This window comes from Macaca nemestrina, chromosome 15 (genome assembly GCF_043159975.1).
Source record: "Macaca nemestrina isolate mMacNem1 chromosome 15, mMacNem.hap1, whole genome shotgun sequence".
Classification (NCBI taxonomy): Eukaryota; Metazoa; Chordata; class Mammalia; order Primates; family Cercopithecidae; genus Macaca; species Macaca nemestrina.
The window spans coordinates 31,651,948-31,675,260 of NC_092139.1; the positions used below are offsets into that span (position 1 = coordinate 31,651,948).

Below are 23,313 nucleotides of genomic sequence, written 5' to 3' on the forward strand. Positions count from 1 at the left end.
TTGGTTTTTGCTGTGGCTGTGGGATCCATGGTTACTGGGCAGAGGCCTGTGGTGGCTGCAGTGCCATGCAGGGGCTGTGATCTGTGGAGCTGGGTCCTGGATTAACCCTTGGGAACCTGAGTGAGGTGATAGTGGAGCTGCTGCCCCATGACCTGAGTCCATGACTCACTTTCCACAACCTCCAAGGGGAGACACTGGTATGTCCATCTCTCATCTGCTTAACATTTTAAGAAACTAGAATACTGTCTTTCAGGGGGGCCATACTGTTTTTCATTCCCACCAGCAATGTATGAGTTTCATTTGCCCTGAATTTTCACCATCATTCAGTACTGTCAGGTTTGTTTGTTTATTTGCTTGTTTGTTTGTTTGGTCATCCTAATAGGCATGTAGTAGTGTTGTCCCAAATTTAGGGAGTTTTTTTTTTTTTTTTTTTTTTTTTGAGACGGAGTCTCGCTTTGTCGCCCAGGCTGGAGTGCAGTGGCCGGATCTCAGCTCACTGCAAGCTCCGCCTCCCGGGTTTACGCCATTCTCCTGCCTCAGCCTCCCGAGTAGCTGGGACTACAGGCGCCCACCACCTCGCCCGGCTAGTTTTTTGTATTTTTAGTAGAGACGGGGTTTCACCATATTAGCCAGGATGGTCTCGATCTCCTGACCTCGTGATCCGCCCGTCTTGGCCTCCCAAAGTGCTGGGATTACAGGCTTGAGCCACCGCGCCCGGCCGGGAGTTTTAAAATATTTCAGTTTTTAACTGGTTCCTGAAACCATCACTGGTTGTTTTTGTTCTATGTCTCTTCCAATCACAAGTTAAGTTAGATTCATTTCTCAATTGCTTGCTTTCTAAAAATGGACAGAGCTATAGGATCATTTTTGATCCCTTAAACCCTTAGCTTGATAGCTTATTCCTGTTTATTACTTTCGTAAGCAATATGAAAACACTATCGATCTGAATCCTTTACTCTCAGCCTTCTCTGCATCTCCATTGAGAACTCTGTTGTCTTCTAATATGCTGTAGGAAAAAAACATGGGGCCAACCTTGTTTTGCTTCTTTGGCAGGTAACCCCTGCCTTGGTCTCACAAAGTGCTGGGATTATAGGCATGAGCCACTGCACCTGACCAAGAATTTCATTTCATGCTTAGCAACCCAGCTAGGATGCTTTCTATTACAGAAGTCTGAAACGGATAGTCACATATTGTATCCAGCCCATCTTTAAATCTGGCTCAGCCAACAGTGTTTTTAATCTCCACATATTTGTAAATTTACCAAATTTCCTTTTGTTATTAATTTTTAATTTCTTTCTTTTTCTTTTTTTTTGAGATGGAGTCTCGCTCTGTTGCCCAGGCTGGAGTGCAGTGGCCGGATCTCAGCTCACTGCAAGCTCTGCCTCCCGGGTTTACGCCATTCTCCTGCCTCAGCCTCCTGAGCAGCTGGGACTACAGGCGCCCGCCACCTCGCCGGGCTAGTTTTTTGTATTTTTTTTAGTAGAGACAGGGTTTCACCGTGTTAGCCAGGATGGTCTCGATCTCCTGACCTCGTGATCCGCCCGTCTCGGCCTCCCAAAGTGCTGGGATTACAGGCTTGAGCCACCACGCCCGGCCTAATTTTTAATTTCATTCCATTGTGATCAGATAACATACTTTGTATGAGTCCCATCTTTTTAGAGGTATTGAAACTTGTTTTATGGTCTAACATATGTTCTATTCTGATAGGAGAATGTTCCATGTGTACTTGGCAAGAATGTACATTCTGCTATTGTTGGAAAAAGTGTTCTATAGATGTCTGTTAGCTCTAGGTGGTTTGTAGTGCTGTTCAAATCTTCCACTTCCTGCTGATTTTCTGTCTAGTCATTCTATCTATTATTGAAAATTGTGTGTTTAAGTTTCTTGCTATTTTTGTTGAATTTTTAATTTGTTCCTTCAATTTTGACAATTTTGATTTCATGTATTTTGGGGCTGTCTTGTTAGTTGCATACATGTTTATACTTGTTATGTCTTCTTGAGGGATTGACTCCTTTATCATTATAAATGTTATTTGTATCATGTAACAGTGTTCATCTTAAAGTCTATTTTATCTGATGTTAGTATAGCCACTCCAGCTTTCTTTTGGTTACTGTTTGCATGGCATACATTTTTTTCATTCTTTTACTTTCAATTTGTTTTTATCTTTGACACTAAAATGTGTCTCTTGTAGAAAGAAAATAACTGAATTATGTTTTTAAAATCCATTCTGCCAATCTCTGGTTTGAACTGGCATGTTTAATCCATTTACATTTAATTAAATTACTGATAGAAAAGAATAGGATTTACTCATGGCATTTTGCTATTTGTTTTTTATATGTTTTATGTCTTATATGTACCTCTATGCCTTAATTATTACTTCTTGTTATCTAAATAGATATTTTCTAGTGCACCATTTTAATTCTCTTGTCATTTCTTTCACCATATATTTTTAGTTATTTTCTCAGTAGTTGCCCTAGGAATTATAATTAACATAGAACAGTCTATTTCAATTAATGTGAATTTAATTTTAATAGTATATAGGAATTGTGTTCCTATATAGCTCTGTTACCCCTTTTCTTTATGCTGGTATTGCCGTACAAATTACATATTTATACATTTCTGTGCTCATCAACACATCTAAGTATTGCTTTATATAGTTGTCTTTTAGTCAGATGAACAAAAAGAGTTACAAACAAAAATACATTTATACTGTCATTTATGTTTAAGTATCTAGTTACTGGTACTGATGTTCTTTACTTCTTCCTTAGGATTTAAATCGTTGGCTAGTACTCTTTTGTTTCAGCCTGAAGGGCTTCCTTTAAGCCATGTTTACTAGTGTCAGATTCTCTCAGTTTTTGTTGATGTAGGAATCCCTTAATTTTTCCTTCATTTTTGAATATTAGTTTTTCTGGATACATAATTCTTTGTTGACAGTCTTTTTTTCTTTTGGAACTTTGAATGTTATTTAACTGCCTTCTTACCACCATTGTTTCCAAAAAGAAATCAACTGTCAATCTTATTGAGGCTTTAATGTACTTGACAAGTCACTTCTCTCTTGCTGCTTTTAAGATTCTTTCTGTCCTTGTCTCTTGACAGTTTGATTATTATGTGTCTAAATGTAGATCTCTTTGAGTTTATCCTACTTGGATTTTGTTGAACTTCTTGGATGTGTAGATTAATGTTTTTCATAAAATTTGGGGAAATTTCAGCCACTCTTTCTTTATTTCTTTCTTTTTGTTTGGAGACAGAGTCTTGCTGTGTCACTCAGGCTGGAATACAGTGGTGTGATCTTGGCTCACTGCAACTGCTCCCTCCTGGGTTCAAGTTATTCTTATGCCTCACCTTCCCTAGTAGCTGGGACTATGGGTGTGCACCACCATGCCTGGCTATTTTTTTAGTAGAGGCAAGGTTTCACCATGTTGGCCAGGCTGGTCTTGAACTCCTGACCTCATGTGATCCACCCACTTAGCCTCCCAAAGTGCTGGGATTACAGGTATGAGTCACCATATCTGGCCCAGTATTTTTTTTTTTTCAAATGTTCTCTCTTCATCCCCATCTCTATCTCCTCTTCTTCTGAAATTCCTATGATGTGTATGTTAGCATGCTTATGGTGGCCACAGTCTTTTGACACTCTGTTTTTATTGTCTTCGTTATAATTTTTAATTTCTATTCCTCAGACTGTATAACCCCAATTGACTAATCTTCAAGTTTTCTGATTCTCAGGATATTGGAGAGACATCTGCACTCTCAAATTTGTTACAGCACTGTTCATAATAACCAAAATTTAGAAGCAACCTAAGTGTCCATCAACAGATGAATGGATATTATTCACAATGGTACTTATTCACAATGGAGTACTATTCATCCATAAAAAAGATGAGATCCTGTCATTTGCAACAACATGGATGAAACTAAAGGTCATTATGCTAAGTGAAGTAAACCAGGCACAGAAAGACAAACATTGTGTATTCTCACTGATTTGTGGGATCTAAAAATCAAAACAATTAAACTCATGGACATAGAGAGCAGCAGGATCGTTACCAGAGACTGGGAAGGGTAGTGCAAGGATGGGGGCAGGTGGGGATGGTTAATGAGGACCAAAAAATTGTTAGAAAGAACGAATAGGCCGGGCACGGTGGCTCACGCCTGTAATCCCAGCACTTTGGGAGGCCGAGACGGGCGGATCACAAGGTCCGGAGATCGAGACCATCCTGGCTAACATGATGAAACCCCGTCTCTACTAAAAATACAAAAAAAATTAGCCGGGCGTGGTAGCAGGCGCCTGTAGTCCCAGCTACTCTGGAGGCTGAGGTAGGAGAATGGCGTGAACCCGGGAGGCGAAGCTTGCAGTGAGCCGAGATCGCGCCACTGCACTCCAGCCTGGGTGACAGAGCAAAGACTCCGTCTCAAAAAAAAAAAAAAAAAAAAAAGAAAGAAAGAAAGAACGAATAAGACCCAGCATTTGATAGCACAACAGGTTGACTATAGTCAATAATAATTTAATTGTACATTTAAAAATAACTAAAAGAGTATAATTAGATTGTTTGTAACACAAAGGATAAATCCTTGAGGGGATGGATACTCCATTTTACATGATGTGGTTACTAAGCATTGCATGCCTGTATTAAAACATTCCATGGCTGGGCTTGGTAGCTCATGCCTGTAATCCCAGTACTTTGGGCGGCTGAGGTGCGTGGATCACCTGAGGTCAGCTGTTTGAGACCAGCCTGGCCAACATGGTGAAACTTTGTTTCTACTAAAAATGCAAAAAATTAGTCAGGTGTGGTGGCACATACCTGTAGTCCCAGCTACTAAGGAGGCTGAAGCAGGAGACTTGCTTGAACCTGGGACTTGGAGGTTGCAGTGAACTGAGATTGGACCACTGCACTCCAACCTGGGTGACAGAGAGAGACTCCATATAAAAAAAAAAAAGAAAAACCATTTCATGTACCATATATACACATAAATATATATATGTGTGAGTATATAGTATATATATGTATATACTATATATACTATATGTAGATATATAGTACCTACTATGTACCCACAAAAATTAAAATAAAAAATTAAAACAAGTTTTCTGACTGCTAAAATCTGCTGGTTAGCCCCTCTATTGAATTTTTTATTTGTCATTATGCTTCTAAACTTCAGTTTTTTTATTTGGTTCTTTAAAACAATTTCTGTAATTTTACTGATATTCTCTATTTGTGAGACATCATTCTGATATTTTCCTTTAGTTCTGAGGCATGGTTTCTTAAACATATGTTCTTTGAACATATTTTAAATTGCTGATTTAAAGTCTTTTTCTAGTAAGTTCAACATCTGAGATTCTTCAGAGATATCTTTGGGTGTCATAATTCTTGGGAAGTCATACTTCCTTGTTTCTTTTCATAGCTCATTTTTTGTTGTTGTTGAACACTGGTGTTTAAAATAATGTAACATGGCAGTTTCAGAAATTGGATTCTCCCTCCTCTCCAGAGTTTTTGGCTGTTACTTGTTCTTGTAGTAGTTTGTTTCTTGATTTTTCTGAACTAATTCTGTAAAGTCTGTATTCTTTGTCCTGGGTGGCTACTGCAGTGTCTGCTTAGTTAGCTTAGTGGTCAGCTAATGATTGTGTTGGGAAAGCCAGTCTCAGGCATGCAGCCTTTCGACCCCCACTCAGCCATATAAGAATGGGTCTTGGCACATGCACACGTATGTTTATTGCAGCACTATTCACAGTAGCAAAGACTTGGAACCAACCCAAATGTCCATCAATGACAGACTGGATTAAGAAAATGTGGCACATATACACCATGGAATACTACACAGCCATAAAAAAGGATGAGTTCATGTCCTTAGTAGGGACATGGATGCAGCTGGAAACCATCATTCTCAGCAAACTATTGCAAGAACAGAAAACCAAACACCGCATGTTCTCACTCATAGGTGGGAACTGAACAATGAGATCACTTGGACACAGGGTGGGGAACATCACACACCGGGGCCTGTTGTGGGGTGGGTGGGGGAGGGATAGCATTAGGAGATATACCTAATGTAAATGACGAGTTGATGGGTGCAGCACACCAACATGGCACATGTATACATATGTAACAAACCTGCACGTTGTGCACATGTACCCTAGAACATAAAGTATAATAAAAAAAAAATCACAAAGAAAAAAAAAGAATGTGTCTTGGGCTTGGAACACTTCCTTACCAAGAGATAAAGGGCTCGTGCGGCCTGTTCCAGGCCCTGCATGGGAATCTATTTCCCTGTTTTAGGCTCAGTGTGTGCCCGTTTGTTCTGCTTAAGTGTATATGTCAATGGCCCTCAGATATGCCCCCAGCCTTTGGTATTTCCAGCTCCGCAGGAGAGGGGTCAGAGTCCATCCGTGGCACGGGAGGGGTGTCCATAGCCAAATGCCTTGCATTGGCTGTTGGGGGGATCTGCTGGCCTGGAGGACACATGCATACGATTGAAGCTGATTTTGCTTTGTTCCTTCTCTACATAAGTGAAGTGTTTTGTTTTCCTTGGTGACTCCCAGAACAAGATGAAATGGGCAGAAGTGCTTGGAGCCCTCTCCTGGGGTTGGTAACCCGTGCACGGCATTCCTCTCCCCTGGGACTGGTCACTGGTGCAGGATGTTCAGCTTCACAGTTTGACAGTGTGCAGGGTTGCCAAAGAAATAGACCATGATGGAAAGGCAGGGCTTGTCAGACCCATTGCCCAGGGGTGGTACCAGCTCCTCTGAGGGGTTATAAACTGACTGAGGTGCTGGCTGCACAGGGATAAATGGAACATAGTGTCAACTCTCATGGTGTCCCAGACAACAGATGATGTCTGGGGGGAATGGGGGGCCCTGTGCAGGGAATCCTGCCTGGTCCAGGTTGCTTGCAGGCCTGAAGTAAGGCCTGTTTCCAAAAAGTGCTGAACGACAGAAGGCATTGCTGAAAACTAGACTATTGAAAGGAGGTCATTCTCTGAAGGGGACATCAGACAATAAAAGAGAAAATGTGGACAAAAGCCAGAAAGTCTCATACAGCCTGGATGGTACGTTTGTTTGATAAAGGAATATTGCAGACTCAAATGTTTCAGGCTGAATGGCACAGTTAGGAATGGGGCCAAGGCCCCTGGCTTCCCACTGGAGACCAGTGATCTTATACCCCTGTCAAGATAAATGGGAAAAGAAAGAGATTCAGACTTTTCCGGGGCTCCTGGATACTGGTGCCCATGTGACAATATTTCTGGATTTCCTTAGGGGAAAAATTAAACTGATGTCATTGGATGGTTTGAGGGTTAACATGGTGATCCATGGTGCTTATCTGCTTGTGGCACTTATGTGCTTGTGAGTGAGGCTCTTTGAGCCATTTTGAGTGCTGGTGACCACAGTTCCTTGTGCTGAGTGCATTACAGGCATTGATATTTTGGCTGCTTGTAGCACAGAACATCACCGCTGTCTGAGAGGGTGTTCCCCCTCACAGCTGAGAATTTGAACCATAGCAGTGAGGTGTGTCCACTCCTACCTGCCACCTAAATTACCCAACCCTCAGTAGGTTATTCCACAAACACAGTACTGCATACCAAGTGGAGAACAGGATACTACTCTGAATTTGGGATGTGCTCATGTAGGAATGTTACAAACTGCCTTGTCAATGTAACAGCTCAGTCTGGCTGATGGAAAAGCCTCCAGGGTATGGTGGCTGATGGTAGGCAGAATGCAGGCTGAATGTTGGGGTTTGCCCTGGGCCCATGAGGTGTCAGATGTCATCACTGTCACTGAGAGAGTGGGAACCCTTACTGGAGATTAGCATGCTGTTATTAACTGGGTTAGTGCTTTTACTCAATCCCCTTGTGATCAATTTGCGTTCTGCATATACCTTCACTATTCTGCATAATACCTTCACTATTCTTCCGCAGAGATACCTCAGTTCCCCTGCGATATGCCACCAGCGGGTGGTGCTTGACGCTCAACAAGCCCAAGACCTCATAGAAGATGTAGTCACCCATTGCATAAATGGCATCCTGATAGTAGGGCCTACTGAAAAACAGACCTTTGATACAATAGTTGGTGTTGGCTGGACTATAAATCCAGATACAGTCCAGGACTCAGCATAATAGATGTATTTCCCAGGGGTCGCTTGTATAGGAAGCCAAAAAAGTATCCCCAGTACAATTGTTGGCCCTGGTGACACCCACTAATAAGTAGGAGGCCCAATAGCTGATAGGCCTATTTGTGTACAGGAGACAGCATATGCCCTATCTGGCATATGCTTTTGACCTTCTTAGTCAAGGTGACCCACAAAACCACCAATTTTGAATGGGGCCCCTTGTGGCAGCAGGACTTGGAAGCAGTGCAACAAGCCATGGCTCAGGTACTGCCTTTGGGACCTTTGGAGCGTGCTAGCTCAATGAGACTGCCTGCGTCCGTGACCGCCAAGCATGCTGATTGGAATCTGTGGCAACGGGAAACTGCCACTGGGGTGCACCAGCCTCTCAGCTATTGGACACATGACTTGCCTGTGGTGGCCATCAGATACACCCCTTTTGAAGGGCAACTGCTTGCTTGCTATTGGGCACTCACTAGAGGAGAGTGAGCATTTTATGGCAGGAGTGCCACCTGTGATGCTGTGACCTGTACTTGGGTGCTTACAAATCCCACAAATAAAACCAGACAAGCTCAACAGAGTTCAGTCATTAACTGGGAATGGTACATCCAAGTCAACTAGGACCAGTAGACTCCATGAACAAATAGCCAGCTTCCCAGAAGCACCAAGCAACCCACAGGGGGATGCTCTGAAACTTCCTGTGGCTAACTGGGACCCAGGATTCAAAGATGTGCCTACTGACAGTATGACCTGGTTTACTGATGGCTCTGCAAAACTAAAGGCAAACGGGATCCACCGGACTGCAGCTGCCCCCCAGCCAGCAGATGGCCATTTTTTGGCTGGGATTGGAACTGGACATTCTGCCTAATGAGCTGAGTTATGTGCAGTGATGACAGCTGTGGAGGCCATGCCTGCCCCCATATCTTGTTACATTTTCACTGACTCAAGGGCCGTTGCCAACAGCCTAGCCATCTTGTCAGGAGAATGGTAACTGAGTGAATGAACCATCACAGGATCCCCTGTGTGGGAACAAAAACAGTGACAGCAGCTTGCTGCCTGGAAGGGACAAATGTTTGTCACTCCAGTGGATGCTCATAGCAAAGGACCTTTGGAAATGGAATATGGATGGAAGTCTTGTGCCAATTAAGCTTGTGCCCAACAGCCAGCAACAATTTACCACTGAAAGTCCATGCTATGGTTTGGATATCGTTTGTTTGATCACCAGAGTGATGGTGTTGGGAGGTAGGGCCCAGTGGGAGGTGTTTGGGTCATGGGGGTGGATCTCTCACTAATGACTTAGTGTCATTCTCCTGGTAGTGATGGAGTTCTTGCTCTCACAAGACTGGATTGGTTCTGGGAGGATGTATTAGCACCCACAGGAGAGGGTTGTTACAAAGTCAGGACACCCCTCGGGTTTGGCCCTTCTCAGTACATGCCTGCTTCCCCTTTGCCTTCTCTGCCAAGTTGTGGCACCACACAAAAGACCTCTCCAGAAGCTGAGCAGATCCTGGCACCGTGCTTCTTGTACAGCCTGCAGAACTGTGAGCTGGATAAACCTCTTTCCTTTAGAAACTACCCAGCCTCAGGTATTTCCTTATAGCAACACAAAATGGACTCAGACATCCGCCTCAGATGCAAGAACGAGCATCCTGGAAGATGCCAAGACTAGGGACACAGTATAATCTTGTGATTCTTGCCAAGGGGCACAAATGGTTCTAAGAGAGGAATTGGGATACATTAACTGAGGGCTAGAAACTGCCCTGGTGTGGCAGATTGGCCACAACAGGCCTCTGGCCTCCTGTCATGGGCACTCATATCCTCATTGCCATTGACATCTACTCAGGCTGTGGTATTACCATTCTAGACCAACATGTGAACTCTGAAACTACCATGGATGCTCTTGAAAAGAACTATGTTATGTTTTTGGATGCCCTGTGGGACTTTGCTCTGACCAAAGAATATATTTTACTGCCCAAGCAACACAACAATGGGCTCGAACTCATGACATATGATGAACTTTATGTGCACCCTATCTCCTGCAGGCCAATGGAGCCAATGAATGATGGAGTGGCTGACTCAAGTAGCAACTGACGAAAGGACATTAAGGTGGTCTGCTAATGGGCTGGTACCCCTGCCTGATTAGGGCAGTGTGCACAGTAAATCCTGCAGCACATGCTGGGAAACACTGAGCTTCTTGGGGCTTGAGGTGGACATGGACTGGGCAATGCTTGATTAGGCTGTGCCTGTGAAATTCCAATCTCAGTGTTCTCAACCATTCATTTTTTCCTTTTCCCTATGGAGTGCATGTCTCTGGGGTAGTTTGTGGTTCAGGGTGTCATAATACCCCAGATGGGGCCCCCTAACTCTAATCTGGTGGTGATGCACCTCTCTTTTATGGGACGCCACAGGGATAGTGGATGAGACCAAGGAGTACCAGGATGTTAGGGTCCCATTAGTGGCTCCAGGGACATCTGATCCTTCCACTCAGGTGGGCAACATTATCAGACCTGTTAAATTTCTGCAGTACATGATCTCCCTTCCTGGACTGGACAATTGAGGCTGAAAGTTCTGGGTCAAGCAGGAAGAGCAATGGGTGTCCACAGAGGTAGTCTCAGGATACGGACACACAGCCTGGGGTGCAATACCTGGACAGCCAGCACTGCAGGTAATAGAAACACCTCCAGCCACAAAGTATGAGAAGAGGGTAGAGGATGGGGAAGCAAATCTTTCCCCTTTTTGTTTCATTAGAGTGCCCAGTAGTGCCTAGATTGACAACACACTGGTGAAGATTAGCAGTGGCAGCAGTAGGTGCGGATTTGAAGCACTGTGGACCTGCCACCTGTGTATTTGGAGCTTTCCCTCCAGGCATGAATAGTCCACATGTGACATGTTGCCAATCTGATGGGGGCACCAGTAAGAGTGTGACCCTCCGTGTGGGTTCAGATCCACAGGTACTGAATACCCTGTTCACAAAGCTTACCTTAAACATAGGAATATGTTCTAATGGGCTTTTCTTATAGATTAGCAAACTGGGAAGCATCCCATCTAAAGATTTGGAAAGGCTCCTGTGAGCTCCTGTGAGCTGAGCAGAGATGGGCTTTATAGGTATAAAAGAAGCGGAAGCAGGGAACAAAAAGCAGATTGATCATATCAAAGTTACTTTCCTTGTAGCGTTAAGGAAGAGGGAACTTCCTTACCCTCTGGCTCAGGTAGACTGGGCCCCTTCTGCTTGGTTGGAAAACTGGCCTGTTTTTAAAGTTTAGTTTGATGACGTGATCTCATGCCTGAGTGGCTCCATTCTGGTTTGGTCTGGTCTGTTGGACCTAGTGCAGGAGCTCAGTGCAAAACAGTGGCCTTTTCTAATTTTTATTTAACACAATTCTGCCTTAATCTTTACTCCTTACATAAACACAGCTCCCTGTAAGCACATGGCCTCCTAGAGTCCTAGGAGTATGTTGGAGATTTTCAAAGCTCATATAGATATCTTATTCCCCAGCTTTTTGGTTAGTTTTTTGTTTGCTCCAAATATTACATCCCCCCAGGCAGCTGTAATGTTGTGGCCTCTGATTATTTTTTGACAAATGTATTTGGGGAAAAGGCTGTTCAGACCAGGGGAAAACTCTGTGTCAGGTCAAGTAATGACAACCATGAGAATGAGTCTTCCTGGGAAACCAATGGGCCGGTCAAACAATGACAATTCTCTGTGAATAAGTTGCTCTAACTCCCTCCTCACCTCTCCAGTGGCTACTGGGCTGCTGGCTTTCACTGTGGGCTTTTCGTTTTCAAGTTGGCTATGGGGCTGGAGCATGGGGAGATGGGAGAAATTAAAATGCCACAAAGCTCTCTGTTCTTGCTGAGATTCCATAATTTGTATTGAATAAACTCTCCCCAGATTGCTACAAGCTTTGGTTAATTTCCAGAGCTCTGAAAATGTTAGTTAAGACCTTTTCTGTCAGTTTTCTCATTGCTTTTATGTAGAAAAAAATTTTCAGAGACCTTTCCTTTGCCACTTTCACTGACATAATCCCAGAGAGTTTTTTAAATGTGAAAGTGTTTTCACTCTTTAAAGGGCATAACTGTGTTTTGACCTGGCAGGAGGTCTTGTATCCTGGGGAGTTCTAGATTAGCTAGTTAGAGATTGAACTTGTCAGAGAGGGGAGGACTCTTCTGTGGACTATAGGAAGAAGTCCAGGGGGGCAGGGGGAAAATCATATCCAGAGATGGCCAGGGGAAGGGTGTGAGGCAGGAACATGGTTCAGCACAATGGCCAGGGCAGCGCTGATGGTTCTAGATGTGTGTCCCCATGCTCCATCCACCCTGGTTCTTGGGACCTCAGACACAGGGGACTCTCAGTGCTGACCCAGTGCCTGCCCAGATAGGACCTGAAGGCAGCTGATTCCTGGAGCCTCTCTAGCACAATCAGGAAGCCGCAGTTGCTGGCTTCCTATCTGAAAGGTCCTTCTGCACTTCTGGTCAGTGCCTAGGTGGACATTCCCAGTGCTCATTCAGCTGCTTGCTGGGATTTAATTACTCACCTGAGCTCAGAGAACTTTTGTGGTGTGGAATATGCTTCCTGTCTTAAATTCTCCCTGAAGACACATGATGGTGTCACACAACAAATCTCGAAGTCTGAGCTATGAGACTGTCCTTCTAGGATGCCATGTTGATTGGAGGCAACAGTAAGTGGAGATAGTGGCAGGTCTGGACTTGATGATTGATGTTTGACAGGGGTTGGGGAATGGGTAGGTCCCTCGTTTATTACTCTTAGAATCAGAAAGATTTGAAAAACATGAACTTGAATCTTCTCATTCTCACAAGGTCAACAAGGTCTCCAAAGAGCAAGTGACATGGTTTTCTGTAAAGTCTGGGATGTTTCCAGTCTTTGATTGGCCTTTCTGTCTCCCTGTGGCTTTGGGCAAGTCATTCACACAACCCCAAGGCCTCAGTATCTCATCTGTGTAATGAAAGAGTTGGACTAGTCCCTAAAGACCTCAACATTGAGAGCGTATGTACTTTTTATTTGAGGGGGTCAGTGTTCTTCAGTCTGGGTAGCCCCATTCTTTTTCCTTCTCACAGCCAGTATTTCATAAATCTTTTCTTTTCTTTCTTTTTCTTTTTTTTGAGACAGGGTCTTGCTTTCTCACCCAGGCTGGAGTGCAGTGGCGTGAACATGGCTCACTGCACCCTTGACCTCCAGGTCTCAAGCGATCCTCCTGCCACAGTCCCTCAAGTAGCTGGGACTACAGTCACATGTCACCATGCCTGGCTAATTTTTCTTTTTTTCTTTCTCTCTCTCTCTGTCTTTTTTTTTTTTTTTTTTGTAGAGATGGAATCTCCCTATGTTGCCCAGGCTGATCTCAAACTCCTGAACACAAACAATTCACCCGCTTCGGCTTCCCAAAGTGCTGGGATTACAGGCATGAACCACTGTGCCTGGCCTCATAAATCTTATCTGAATACACAGACTCAACTTTCTTACCTCCCCTCCTCTTCTCAGTTCCTTAAATTCAGGCTTCTTCCTCCAACAATATGACTCCCACCCAGGATATCAAGAAGCTGCTGCTTACTTACAATTCCAGTGACCCTTTCTCTATGTTTGTCCTTCTCAAACCCTCAGCAGTGAACACTTTGCACCAGTTTGTCCTTTTCATTTCGTCCTCCTCTTACTTACAGAATTGACAAGAGGTCAGTATGACTGCATGCAAGGAAGCAAAAAATGGGCGGTAGGTGACTTGTGTACCGTCGGCTTCCTGGCTGGATCCTCAGGGTGTCCCAGGCATTTCCACACAGAGTAGCCGCAGCCAAGGGCATACTTTGTCTGCTGGAATTAGTTCATCCTCCCAGATCCCCAGGTACCCACAGCTCCTCAGCCTGACACCTGGACACACACCTCACCCACGCACTCGCCCACATCCTTCCAGATCCACCTTCTGAACATCTTTCAAATTTGCCATTTTCTTTTCTTTCCAACTTTTATTTTACATTCAAGGGGTACATGTTTTACCCAGGTAAACTGTGTGTTGTGGGGGTTTGTTGTATAGATAATTGTGTCATCCAGGTAATCACCATAGTACCCATAGGTAGTTTTTCAATCCTCACTCTCCTTCCGCCTTCTACCCTCAGATAGGTCTGGTGTGTATTATTTCCTTCTTTGTGTCCATGTGTACTCAATGTTTAGCTCCCACTTGTAAGTGAGAACACGAGATGCTTGGTTTTCTGTTCCTGCATTGATTCTCTTAGGATAATGGCCTCCACCTGCATTCATTTTGTTGCAAAGGCTATGATCTCTCTTTTTTTTGGAGATGAAGTCTCGCTCTGTCGTCCAGGCTGGAGTGCAGTAGCATGATCTTGGCTCACTGCAATCTCCACCTCCCTGGTTTAAGCTATTCTCCTGCCTCAGCCTCCTGAGTAGCTGGGATTACAGGTGCGCACCACCATGCCCAGCTTATTTTTGTAGTTTTAGTAGAGATCGGGTTTCACCATGTATGATCTCATTTTTTAATAGCTGTGTAGTATTCCATGGTATATATGTACCATATTTTCTTTATCCAGTCCACCATTGATGGGCATCTAGGTTAATTCTATATCTTTGCTATTGTGAATAGTGCTGTAATGAATGTGTGTGTATCTTTTTGGTAGAAGGATTTATATTCCTTTGGGTATATGCCCAGTAATGGGATTGCCAGGTCGAATGGTAGGTCCATTTTAAGTTCTTTAAAAAATCTCCTGACTGCTTTCCACAGTGGCTGAGTTAGTTTACATTCTTACCTGCAGTATAAGCATTCCTTTTCTTTGCAACCTCGTTGTCATCTGGTATTTTTTGACCTTTTTTTTTTTTTTTTTGAGACGGAGTCTCGCTCTGTCACCCAGGCTGGAGTGCAGTGGCCGGATCTCAGCTCACTGCAAGCTCCGCCTCCCAGGTTCACGCCATTCTCCTGCCTCAGCCTCCCGAGTAGCTGGGACTACAGGCGCCCGCCACCTCGCCCGGCTAGTTTTTTGTATTTTTTAGTAGAGACGGGGTTTCACCGTGTTAACCAGGATGGTCTCGATCTCCCGACCTCGTGATCCGCCCGTCTCGGCCTCCCAAAGTGCTGGGATTACAGGCTTGAGCCACCACGCCCGGCCTTTTTGACCTTTTAATAATAGCTGTTCTGACTGGTTGAGATGGCATCTTATTGTGTGTTTTTAAAAATTAAATTTAATTTTTTTTGACGGGGTCTCACTTTGTCACCCAGGCTAGAGTGCAGTGGCATGATCTTGGCTCACTGCAACCTCCACCTTCTGGGCTCAAGCAGTTCTCCCACCTCAGCCTCTCGAGTAGCTGGGACCACAGGCACACGCCATGACCCCTGGCTAATTTTTGTATTTTTAGTAGAGATAGGGTTTTGCCATATCAGTCAGGCTGGTCTTGAACGTCTGCCCTTAAGTGATCCGCCTGTCTTGGCCTCCCAAAATGTTGGGATTACAGATGTGAGTCACCACACCTGGCCTTCATTGTCGTTTTAATTTGCATTTCCCTAATACAAATCTGCCATTTTCATTCCTGGTGTGGCAAGCTTGTGTGTCATTAACCGTACCTGGAGTATTATATCTACCCTGAACGCCTTATCCCCCCTCTCTAAGGATGCCTGGGAAAGCCTTCTGAAATCTACACACACTTGAACACCTCCCTGACCTGCTCAAGACTATTCAGATCTACAAAGTAGGTGCCAAACTCTGTGCCATGGCCCCAATCACCCAGGCCAGGGCTGTTTCCAACCCAGGAGCCCTCAAGTGATGGTGAAGGATGACAAGGTCCCTGATGCAGAAGAAGCCATTTTATTAGGTGAGGCACGTGGGATGTTACACACGCCTGGTGGGAAAAGAGAGGGAGCAGGTTCCTCGGAGAGAAGGCGACTGTGTCATCTTCCAGCACATGGGTCAGTCATCTGTGAGCACTGGGAAGCTGGGCCAGAGGGAATGGATTGAGCAGCAAGAAATAGTTCTGTTGGGGGAAGACCCGAATCAGGATGGAGACTCAAGGTCAGTGAGTGTTACTGGTATTGACTCATCATCAAACTCATGCCTCAAAGGGACAGGAGGAGGCCAAGACCCTGGGGAAGGCATCAGGCTTGGGGTCAGGGCTCCGTGCGCGTGTGTTTGAGTGAGTGTGTGTCTGTGTATCGATGTGTACTTGTGTTTGGTGAGTCCACCGATGTGGGCGTGTGTGAGTATGCTGGTGTGAGAGTGTGTGCGTCTGTATCAGTGGCCATGTGTCTGGGCATTTGTGTGTGTGTTTCTCCTGGTAGCTGTGCTGCCTGCATCCTTCCACCTCTGTCAGCTTTTCTGTGGATTTCTCTGTGCATCCCTGTGTGTACCTCTGTAGATGTTTGTCTCTTTCTTTGGATGTCATTGTCCCAAGCTGCCGGCTGCCTTCTACCAGGAGAAGAACAGCCAGCCCCCAAAATCCTGGGGTGTGGGGAGGGGCACTTACCAGCTCAGCAGAGGACAGGCCCCTTCCTGGAAGGCTTAGACCTTGATGACAAACTGTAGTCCGTGGATCAACATGTCTAGAAAAACAAACAAATAAACAAACAAACAAACAATAAAAAAAAAAACAGACCACAGTCATGATCTCAACGTGAAGGAGTCCACATTCCGAAAGGTGGGGGGCCAGGGAATGGAGGCCTCTGGAGATCCGACTGTGTTCAGCATGCTTGGAGGAAGCCAGGCCTCCTTCTACCAACCAGCCCAGCTGTCCTCAGTGTCAGGGCTGAGGCAGGAGACACAATGTCTATCTCAAAATCATCTGGATTATTCCAGGGAAAAAAAGCCCAAAATGGAGAGAGTTGAGGCCAGAGGGACCTAGTATCCTAGGGTGTGCAGGAAAAAAACTCCTTGGGGGAAGTTGCTGCTCCTGCAGAGGGGGACAGAGGGCTGGAAAGCAGGTACTTACTGGCAATGTCATGCACCAGGGTGACGTCCAAGCCACTGAGAACCTCATTGACCAGAGGGCACACCTGGCCAGGGGCAGAGGGGTGAGTTAGGCAGAGTGGCACCCTGGAGCAGCAGAATCCCCAGCGGGGGTTCTCTGGGGAAATTTCCTGTCATTTTTCAGTGTGAAAGTGATTCTAAGCAATCCCACAGATCAATGACCACACATGCACGAGGACAAACTGGAGGCATGAGGGATGTTGTGAAGGACCCCAAATCACACAAGCCCAGTGTTGACTCTGTGACATCACATCTGATTCTAAGTGGAGTGGAGTGCTCTGGTTATAGGAGACACCCAGGCATAGGTTGGAAGACTGTCTGTGGCCATAGAAAGCTGGGCAGGGAACTTCTCCAACTTCTCAGAACAGGGGCCAATCCTTTTCAGCTTCAGTGTGGACAGGCAGGGCCTGGCCTAGAGCAGAGACTCATCAATGCATTTGGAAAGATGTAAAGAAGAAATATGGACAGATGGATCAATGGACAAATAGATTGATGAATGGAAGTTACTTATCAAATTGAAGGACTTGGACCCACTCAGCCCAGGGCTTTGTTTCAGTGCAAGAAGTTCTAAAACTTGGTTTAGATCAGGGGATCCCCACCTTGCCCACTTACCTTGCCCTGAACCAACTCAGGCAGGACTTTATTCAAGATCCCTGTGAGGTTGTCCAGAAGACCTTGAATGGGGAGGGGGCCAAGTCTGAAAGAGAAAAGCCATGGGTGATGCAGGGACCTGGAGTTGGAGTGGAGAAGGCTCCAGAGGGGGACACTGTGAACCCCACAGTGAACCCCACTGTGAACCCCACAGTCTCAACACTCAGTCACTAAAGCAGAGCTTTGTCTGTCTACACCCGTGTGCAGGCCAACAGCAAGGGTCCTATTGAAAGGGAGTTACATTTGTGTACAGCAGTGCACACACAGGTATGTGTAGGATAAACACATGGTTCTCAGAAAAAGCAGGTGTCAATAAGGCTTTGCAGAGTCCATAAATGAATTGATACTACTTAGTATGTAGTTGTCATGAGGATCCAATGAGATGACACATGTGAAGCCCAATGTATGTGCTCATTAAAAGTTAACCACATGGGCAACTTTTGCATAATAGGTATGACACAGTCTCCCCATGTGACAGGTAACTGAAATAAGTAACCTAGTTAGGATCCATGTCTATTTTACCCCTTACTGGGACAAAGCACTTTCACACCTATTATCTTGGTAGATTCTGTCAATAACTCCAATGCAGTTCCATACTGCAGATAAGTAAACTTAGAACTAAATTGGAGAAGCACTACCCAAGTTCACATAGGAAGCCCTCTGTCCCCATTCCTATGTAATATGCAGGGCTTAAACTCCAATTTCTTGTTGCTAGATCCAGCATAAAATTGGTTATCTTGGTTTAAGAAGGGATAAGCGACTACTTATCTATCTATCTATCTATCTATCTATCTATCTATCTATCTATCTATCTATCTATCTATGTATTTATCTATCTATCTAACCATCCATCCATCTATCTGTTCATCCTTCTCTCCATCCACCCAACCAACTAACCATCTGTCAGTCCATCCATCCATCCATCCATCCATCCATCCATCCATCCCTCCATCCATCCATCCATCCATCCATCTTTCCACCCTCCCTCCTTCCCATCCATTTTCCCACCCTTTCAGCCTCTCACTCATCTATTCTGTCATTGTCCCAGCTTTCCAACCATCCATCCAGCATCACACCATGTCATCTCTGGGCAGGAGAAGCTGCTCCTCTGGCCTCACCCATCAAGCAGAGAGATATGCAGGCTTCCAGGAGAATGGGTGCAGTCACCAAGGACCAGGTGGATCCTCCCCTGCTTATCTCTCACGGCTAAGATTTCTGCAGTGATGTTCAGCTTCACAGCCAGCCTCAACAGACTTGCACCAACCAGGGGCCTGCAAAGGAGACAGCCCCACTGGTATCTGGCTCCACCATATTCCAAGGAAGAGGGTTATTTTCTCCTTGCCAAGAATGCTAGCCTCACCTCCTTCCATCTTGCAGTTGTACTTATCTCATTTTCTAGCAGAAGAAACAAAGGCTTAAGAGGTCAAGTGAGTTTCCCAAGTGACCCAAGGCTGCTCAGCATAGCAGCAAATGAGCTGAATTGGAGGCTTAGGTCTGTTAGACTCCAATGCCCCTGTTATGGTTACCCATGGTTGCCCATGGTCACCAGGGTCTCCCTTGGTGAGCCATCCTCTCACCCCCTCTTGGGACCCACTCACGTATTCACTTGGAGATTTATGCCGAGAGGGATGGTGACATAGAGACGGTGGCCATCAGGGCTCTGCACAAGGCCAAGTTCCAGCAGCTGGGGGTCAGTGACCTTTATACTGTCCAGGGAGTAATATTGGAGGGGGAAATATTAGATCTTCTAACTCCAAATCCAGAAACCATCTTTAACCTAACAGTACTCATCCCAGAGGTAGAACTTCCCACCCAGGATAGGGAGACGGGAGGGGAGTCTTGCAGCCTAAGCCACATGAGTCTGAGTCACACATCAGGTCTTTTCCAGCCTCTGCCCTGGAACAGATCTGACACACACACACAGTGCCCTTTCCTCATCTCCAGTCTATGATGTATTCAGGAGAGCAACTGTGTCTGGATTATATTTGCATCCTGTATGCCAGCTAAGAGCCTTACAAAGAAAGTGGCTACTTCATATTAGTTGACTGTGGATTGATGAGAAGGTGGATAGCGGATACGTGGGTGGATGGATGGAAGAGTAAGTGATTAGGTAGAAGGATGAATAACTGGATGATGGATTGGTCAGTGGATGAATGAATGACGCAGGTACAACTGGAAGTAAACCTGCACAAACACTTATGGGTAAGAATCACCCACCCTGTCAGGTGGCTGATCACCAAAGTTTATCATGGGGATTGAGGAGCAGGAAGTCAGGGAGAGTGCAGAGAGGGTGGAAGGAAGCCTTTCTCCCATTGTCCTATCTTTCCAACCATCCATCCATCATCATACCCTGTTGTCTCCAGGAGAAGCCAGCCGTCTGACCTCACCCACCAAGCAGGGAAGCCATTTGATGGGTGAAGCCATTCACTGAGCCAGCCTCTGTGCCAGGTGATTTACACCTTTTCCAGTCCTCCCAATAGACTTCCTCTGTGGGTTCTATAATCTACATTTTACAGATGGAGAAACCAAGCACGGAGAGACAGGGTGTCCTGTCCCAGGTCATCCAACAAGTACATTTGAAAATCGAAGTCAAGAAGTCTGTCTGTCTCCAAGTCAGGGAGCGAGACCCTGGGTGGGTAGGATTTTGGAAATGGCTTTGATCCAGTCCTATCCAGGACCCAGGCTTTCCCAGCTCACTGGCATCAATCTTCCATTCTTGCTTTTTGCTTTGCGAGCTCTTGGCTGTCTCATGGGAAACACCACATTAGACCTTTCCATGGACATCACACTGTTCTTCATCACATTGATATCATCAAGGTGATATCTTGGTGATATCACTCTCGCTTACATCAAAGGCCATCTGTGTTCTAAGGGATTTCACAGGTGGAGAGAACAAAATGACCACAGTGTAGTGGGAAGAGCCTTGGCTTTGGACTTAGGAAAGTAGAGTGAGAGCCTTACTCACTTGGCATCACTCTAGCAGCGGGAACACAAGCACCTCTGTGCCTTGGTTTTCCTATTTGCAAACTGAAGATTATTAAATCGACCTCAGAGGGTAGTTGTGAGGATTACAGATGATGCTGGGGCCTCAGGACATGCCTAGAACTGAGGGCATTGCTGGTTTGCCAGACTGGAGATGGGTCTCAGAACTGAGTCCTGGCTCCCCCTTCAGGCTGCCACCTCACTGCTTCAGTGCCACTGCCTGGGGCTGGCAGATCTTCACCTGGGGTTCCCTGGCGGAGATCAAAGCTCTATTTTAGGGCAACTCACTCAATGATGTTCAGGCCGGGGATCACTGATGTCACTTTCCCAAGCAGTCCCCCAAGGAGGCCACCAGAAGTACCTCCTCCAGGCTTCAGGATGTCCAGGAGCGGAAGGTTTTCCAGAATGCCCAACAGGCCCCCAGAGAGCAGGCCATTGCCGAGGGCTGGAAATGGGCATAAGGGTCTCTGGGGGTCAGATCTGACAATTCCAGATCCTCAGGCCCCCTCCCCCATCCAGCCCTGTCCCTCCCCGCTTCGCAGGGTTGGACACACTCTCTCTCTGTCACACACACACACACACACACCCCTGAAAGAAGTTGTCACAGACTCACCATTTGTCAAGCTTCCTGCAAGACCTGTGGGACTCAAGGGCAGGGCTGGATTCACAGTCAAGGGCAGGGCCTGGTCCAGGGGCACAGGCAGGCCTCCAAACTGGGCCATGGTCTGGGCTAACAGCCCGTAGAAGACAATGAGGACCCCAGTTTGAAACATCTTTGTTCTTAGTATCTGTGGACAGAATGACAAGTCCAACAGGGCATGGATATCAGAAAGGAATTTATGCACCACCTGCCCCTGCCGCCTAGGGGGTGGGGTTGTCATTCGTTTGCTCCCCAGAACACCAGGGGGTCACTAGTAATAGCTAACACTGCTGAACAATTTCTCCTTGCCAGGCAGCAGGCTGACTGCTTTACACAATTTCATCTTCATCACAACCCTAAGACATGGGCACCTGTTACCTGCGTTGCACAGGTGAGGGCCACTGATCAGGGGCCTAAAAAGGAGACAGCCCCACTGGTATCTGGCTCCAGCACATTCCAAGGAAGAGGGTTTTTTTCCTCCTTGCCAAGAATCCCAGCCTCACCTCACTCCATCTTGCCCACAGTTGTATTGTCTGATTTTCCAGTAGGAGAAACCAAGGCTCACAGAGGTCAAGTGAGTTTCCAGTTGGGAGTTTCAAATGTACTGCCATCACCTCTTGAAACCCACTCATGTACCCAAGTACCACTCATGTACCCAAGTACTCATGGCCTGAGTGTGGGTAACTTTCCCCAAGGTCACAAGTACACAGTGGAGAGAGGATTGGAAGCTAGAGCCAGGTGAACACTCTGTTAAATTAAGTAACCATCAGATTTATCCTCCAATCGGGCTTGCCTCAATGGCTTGAATCATTGCTGCTCTTCAGACAAAGCAAGTGAGAAGGGTTAAACATGCAAGTGCTGAAGAACTGAGCTGTTTTGCGTCATCCCCGTTCAGTCCTTTGGCCTGACGGTTGGTGGATGCCCTTGAAAGTCACACAATATAGGGATCGCATGGCCACAGCCACCATCTCATGCAGACCTGTGTTGGGAAATTCCTGGGGCCATCAGAGTCTTCATTGCATGCAAAGAACCAGGGGACTAAAGAGGGGTAGTGACTTTCCCAAGGTCATAGAATAAATTGATGGTAGAGCTGTGGTTGAAGGCAGGTCTCCCAACCCTCCCCTCACTCAAGACACAAACATGCGTTCTATCGTTTTGACACCTTTCTCTTCTTCTTCAAGCTGCCCTGGAGGAATTCTGGGCACCCCCTGAGGTTTGGCTCGCAGACCTCTCACAGGTCTATTTGGCAGCCAGCGAAGTTGTCCAGAGCCAGCACTAGTACCCACACTTTGGAGACAACTGGCGGCTTTGTGCAAAATTCCATCTATTGGCTGACTCAGCTAAAGCTCCATTCTTGTGGTGGAAGGCTGGAAATGAAAGGTCTTTTGGTCCAAAGAGCCAGTTGCGCCCTTCTTAGGGAGGTAACTTTGACCACAGCTTCCGAATCTCCTTTGGGCAACAGACCCTTTATGAATCCAGTGGAAGCTAAAGATCCTAGTCTCAGAAAAATGCATCAAAATGTTTAAAATTGGGAGAAGAATTTTAGGAGCTTTCTGGATCATCTGTATCCACATTGGTAACCTCAAGTTAAAACTTTTGCCTTAGGGGTTTTGATTTAGGGCATTAATAGTGCTCATTTTATATCAATATTACTGGTCTCTTAGGACAGCAGAGCAAATGGCCATTCCCACATCCCTGACATTGGCCAGGTCTGTTTCTCTTGCATGGCCCCCAGTGAGTGATCTTGAGTATGGTCTGCCTGCCCCACAGTGAGGAGCCTGAGATCCCTGCTGTCAAGGGTAGCAGAGGGGCTGCAGAATGGACAGCTCTTACCTGGACTTCTTAGAGGTCTCAGCAGCTGTTCTGGTCTCCTCTGTCTCCCCCACTCACTTCTGCCGAGGAGGCAGCCTCTTTTATAGTATGGGGACCAGGAAGCGTGTGTTGGGTGATGGGTTTCTAGATAATTGAGAATTCTGCAAT

The 23,313-nt window shown here is 45.9% G+C and overlaps 1 protein-coding gene and 1 long non-coding RNA gene across 5 annotated transcripts; one reads left to right on the forward strand and one right to left on the reverse strand.

Annotated features, from left to right (window-relative positions):
• LOC105496213 (uncharacterized) lies at positions 1-18,892 on the forward strand. 2 transcript variants are annotated; one of them, XR_011613419.1, is made up of 3 exons: positions 1-197; positions 15,711-16,109; positions 18,760-18,892. It is a non-coding gene; the product is annotated as an uncharacterized lncRNA (long non-coding RNA). The 2 variants fall into 2 exon arrangements; XR_011613418.1 differs by lacking the exon at positions 18,760-18,892 and adding an exon at positions 16,453-16,589.
• Positions 15,960-23,256, reverse strand: LOC105496214 (BPI fold containing family A member 1). 3 transcript variants are annotated; one of them, XM_011766397.2, is made up of 9 exons: positions 23,167-23,256; positions 21,307-21,481; positions 20,982-21,138; positions 19,310-19,417; positions 18,830-18,982; positions 17,673-17,757; positions 17,023-17,086; positions 16,561-16,636; positions 15,960-16,071 (listed from the first exon to the last, which is right to left on the reverse strand). In XM_011766397.2, exons 2-8 carry the CDS (start codon positions 21,464-21,466, stop codon positions 16,596-16,598), a joined length of 768 nt encoding a protein of 255 aa, XP_011764699.2. In that variant the 5' UTR covers positions 21,467-21,481; positions 23,167-23,256; the 3' UTR covers positions 15,960-16,071; positions 16,561-16,595. The 3 variants fall into 3 exon arrangements, with proteins under 3 accessions (XP_011764699.2, XP_011764700.2, XP_011764701.2); XM_011766398.2 differs by lacking the exon at positions 23,167-23,256 and adding an exon at positions 21,837-21,886; XM_011766399.3 differs by lacking the exon at positions 23,167-23,256 and adding an exon at positions 21,712-21,795.
• Positions 23,257-23,313: the final 57 nt, after the last annotated feature.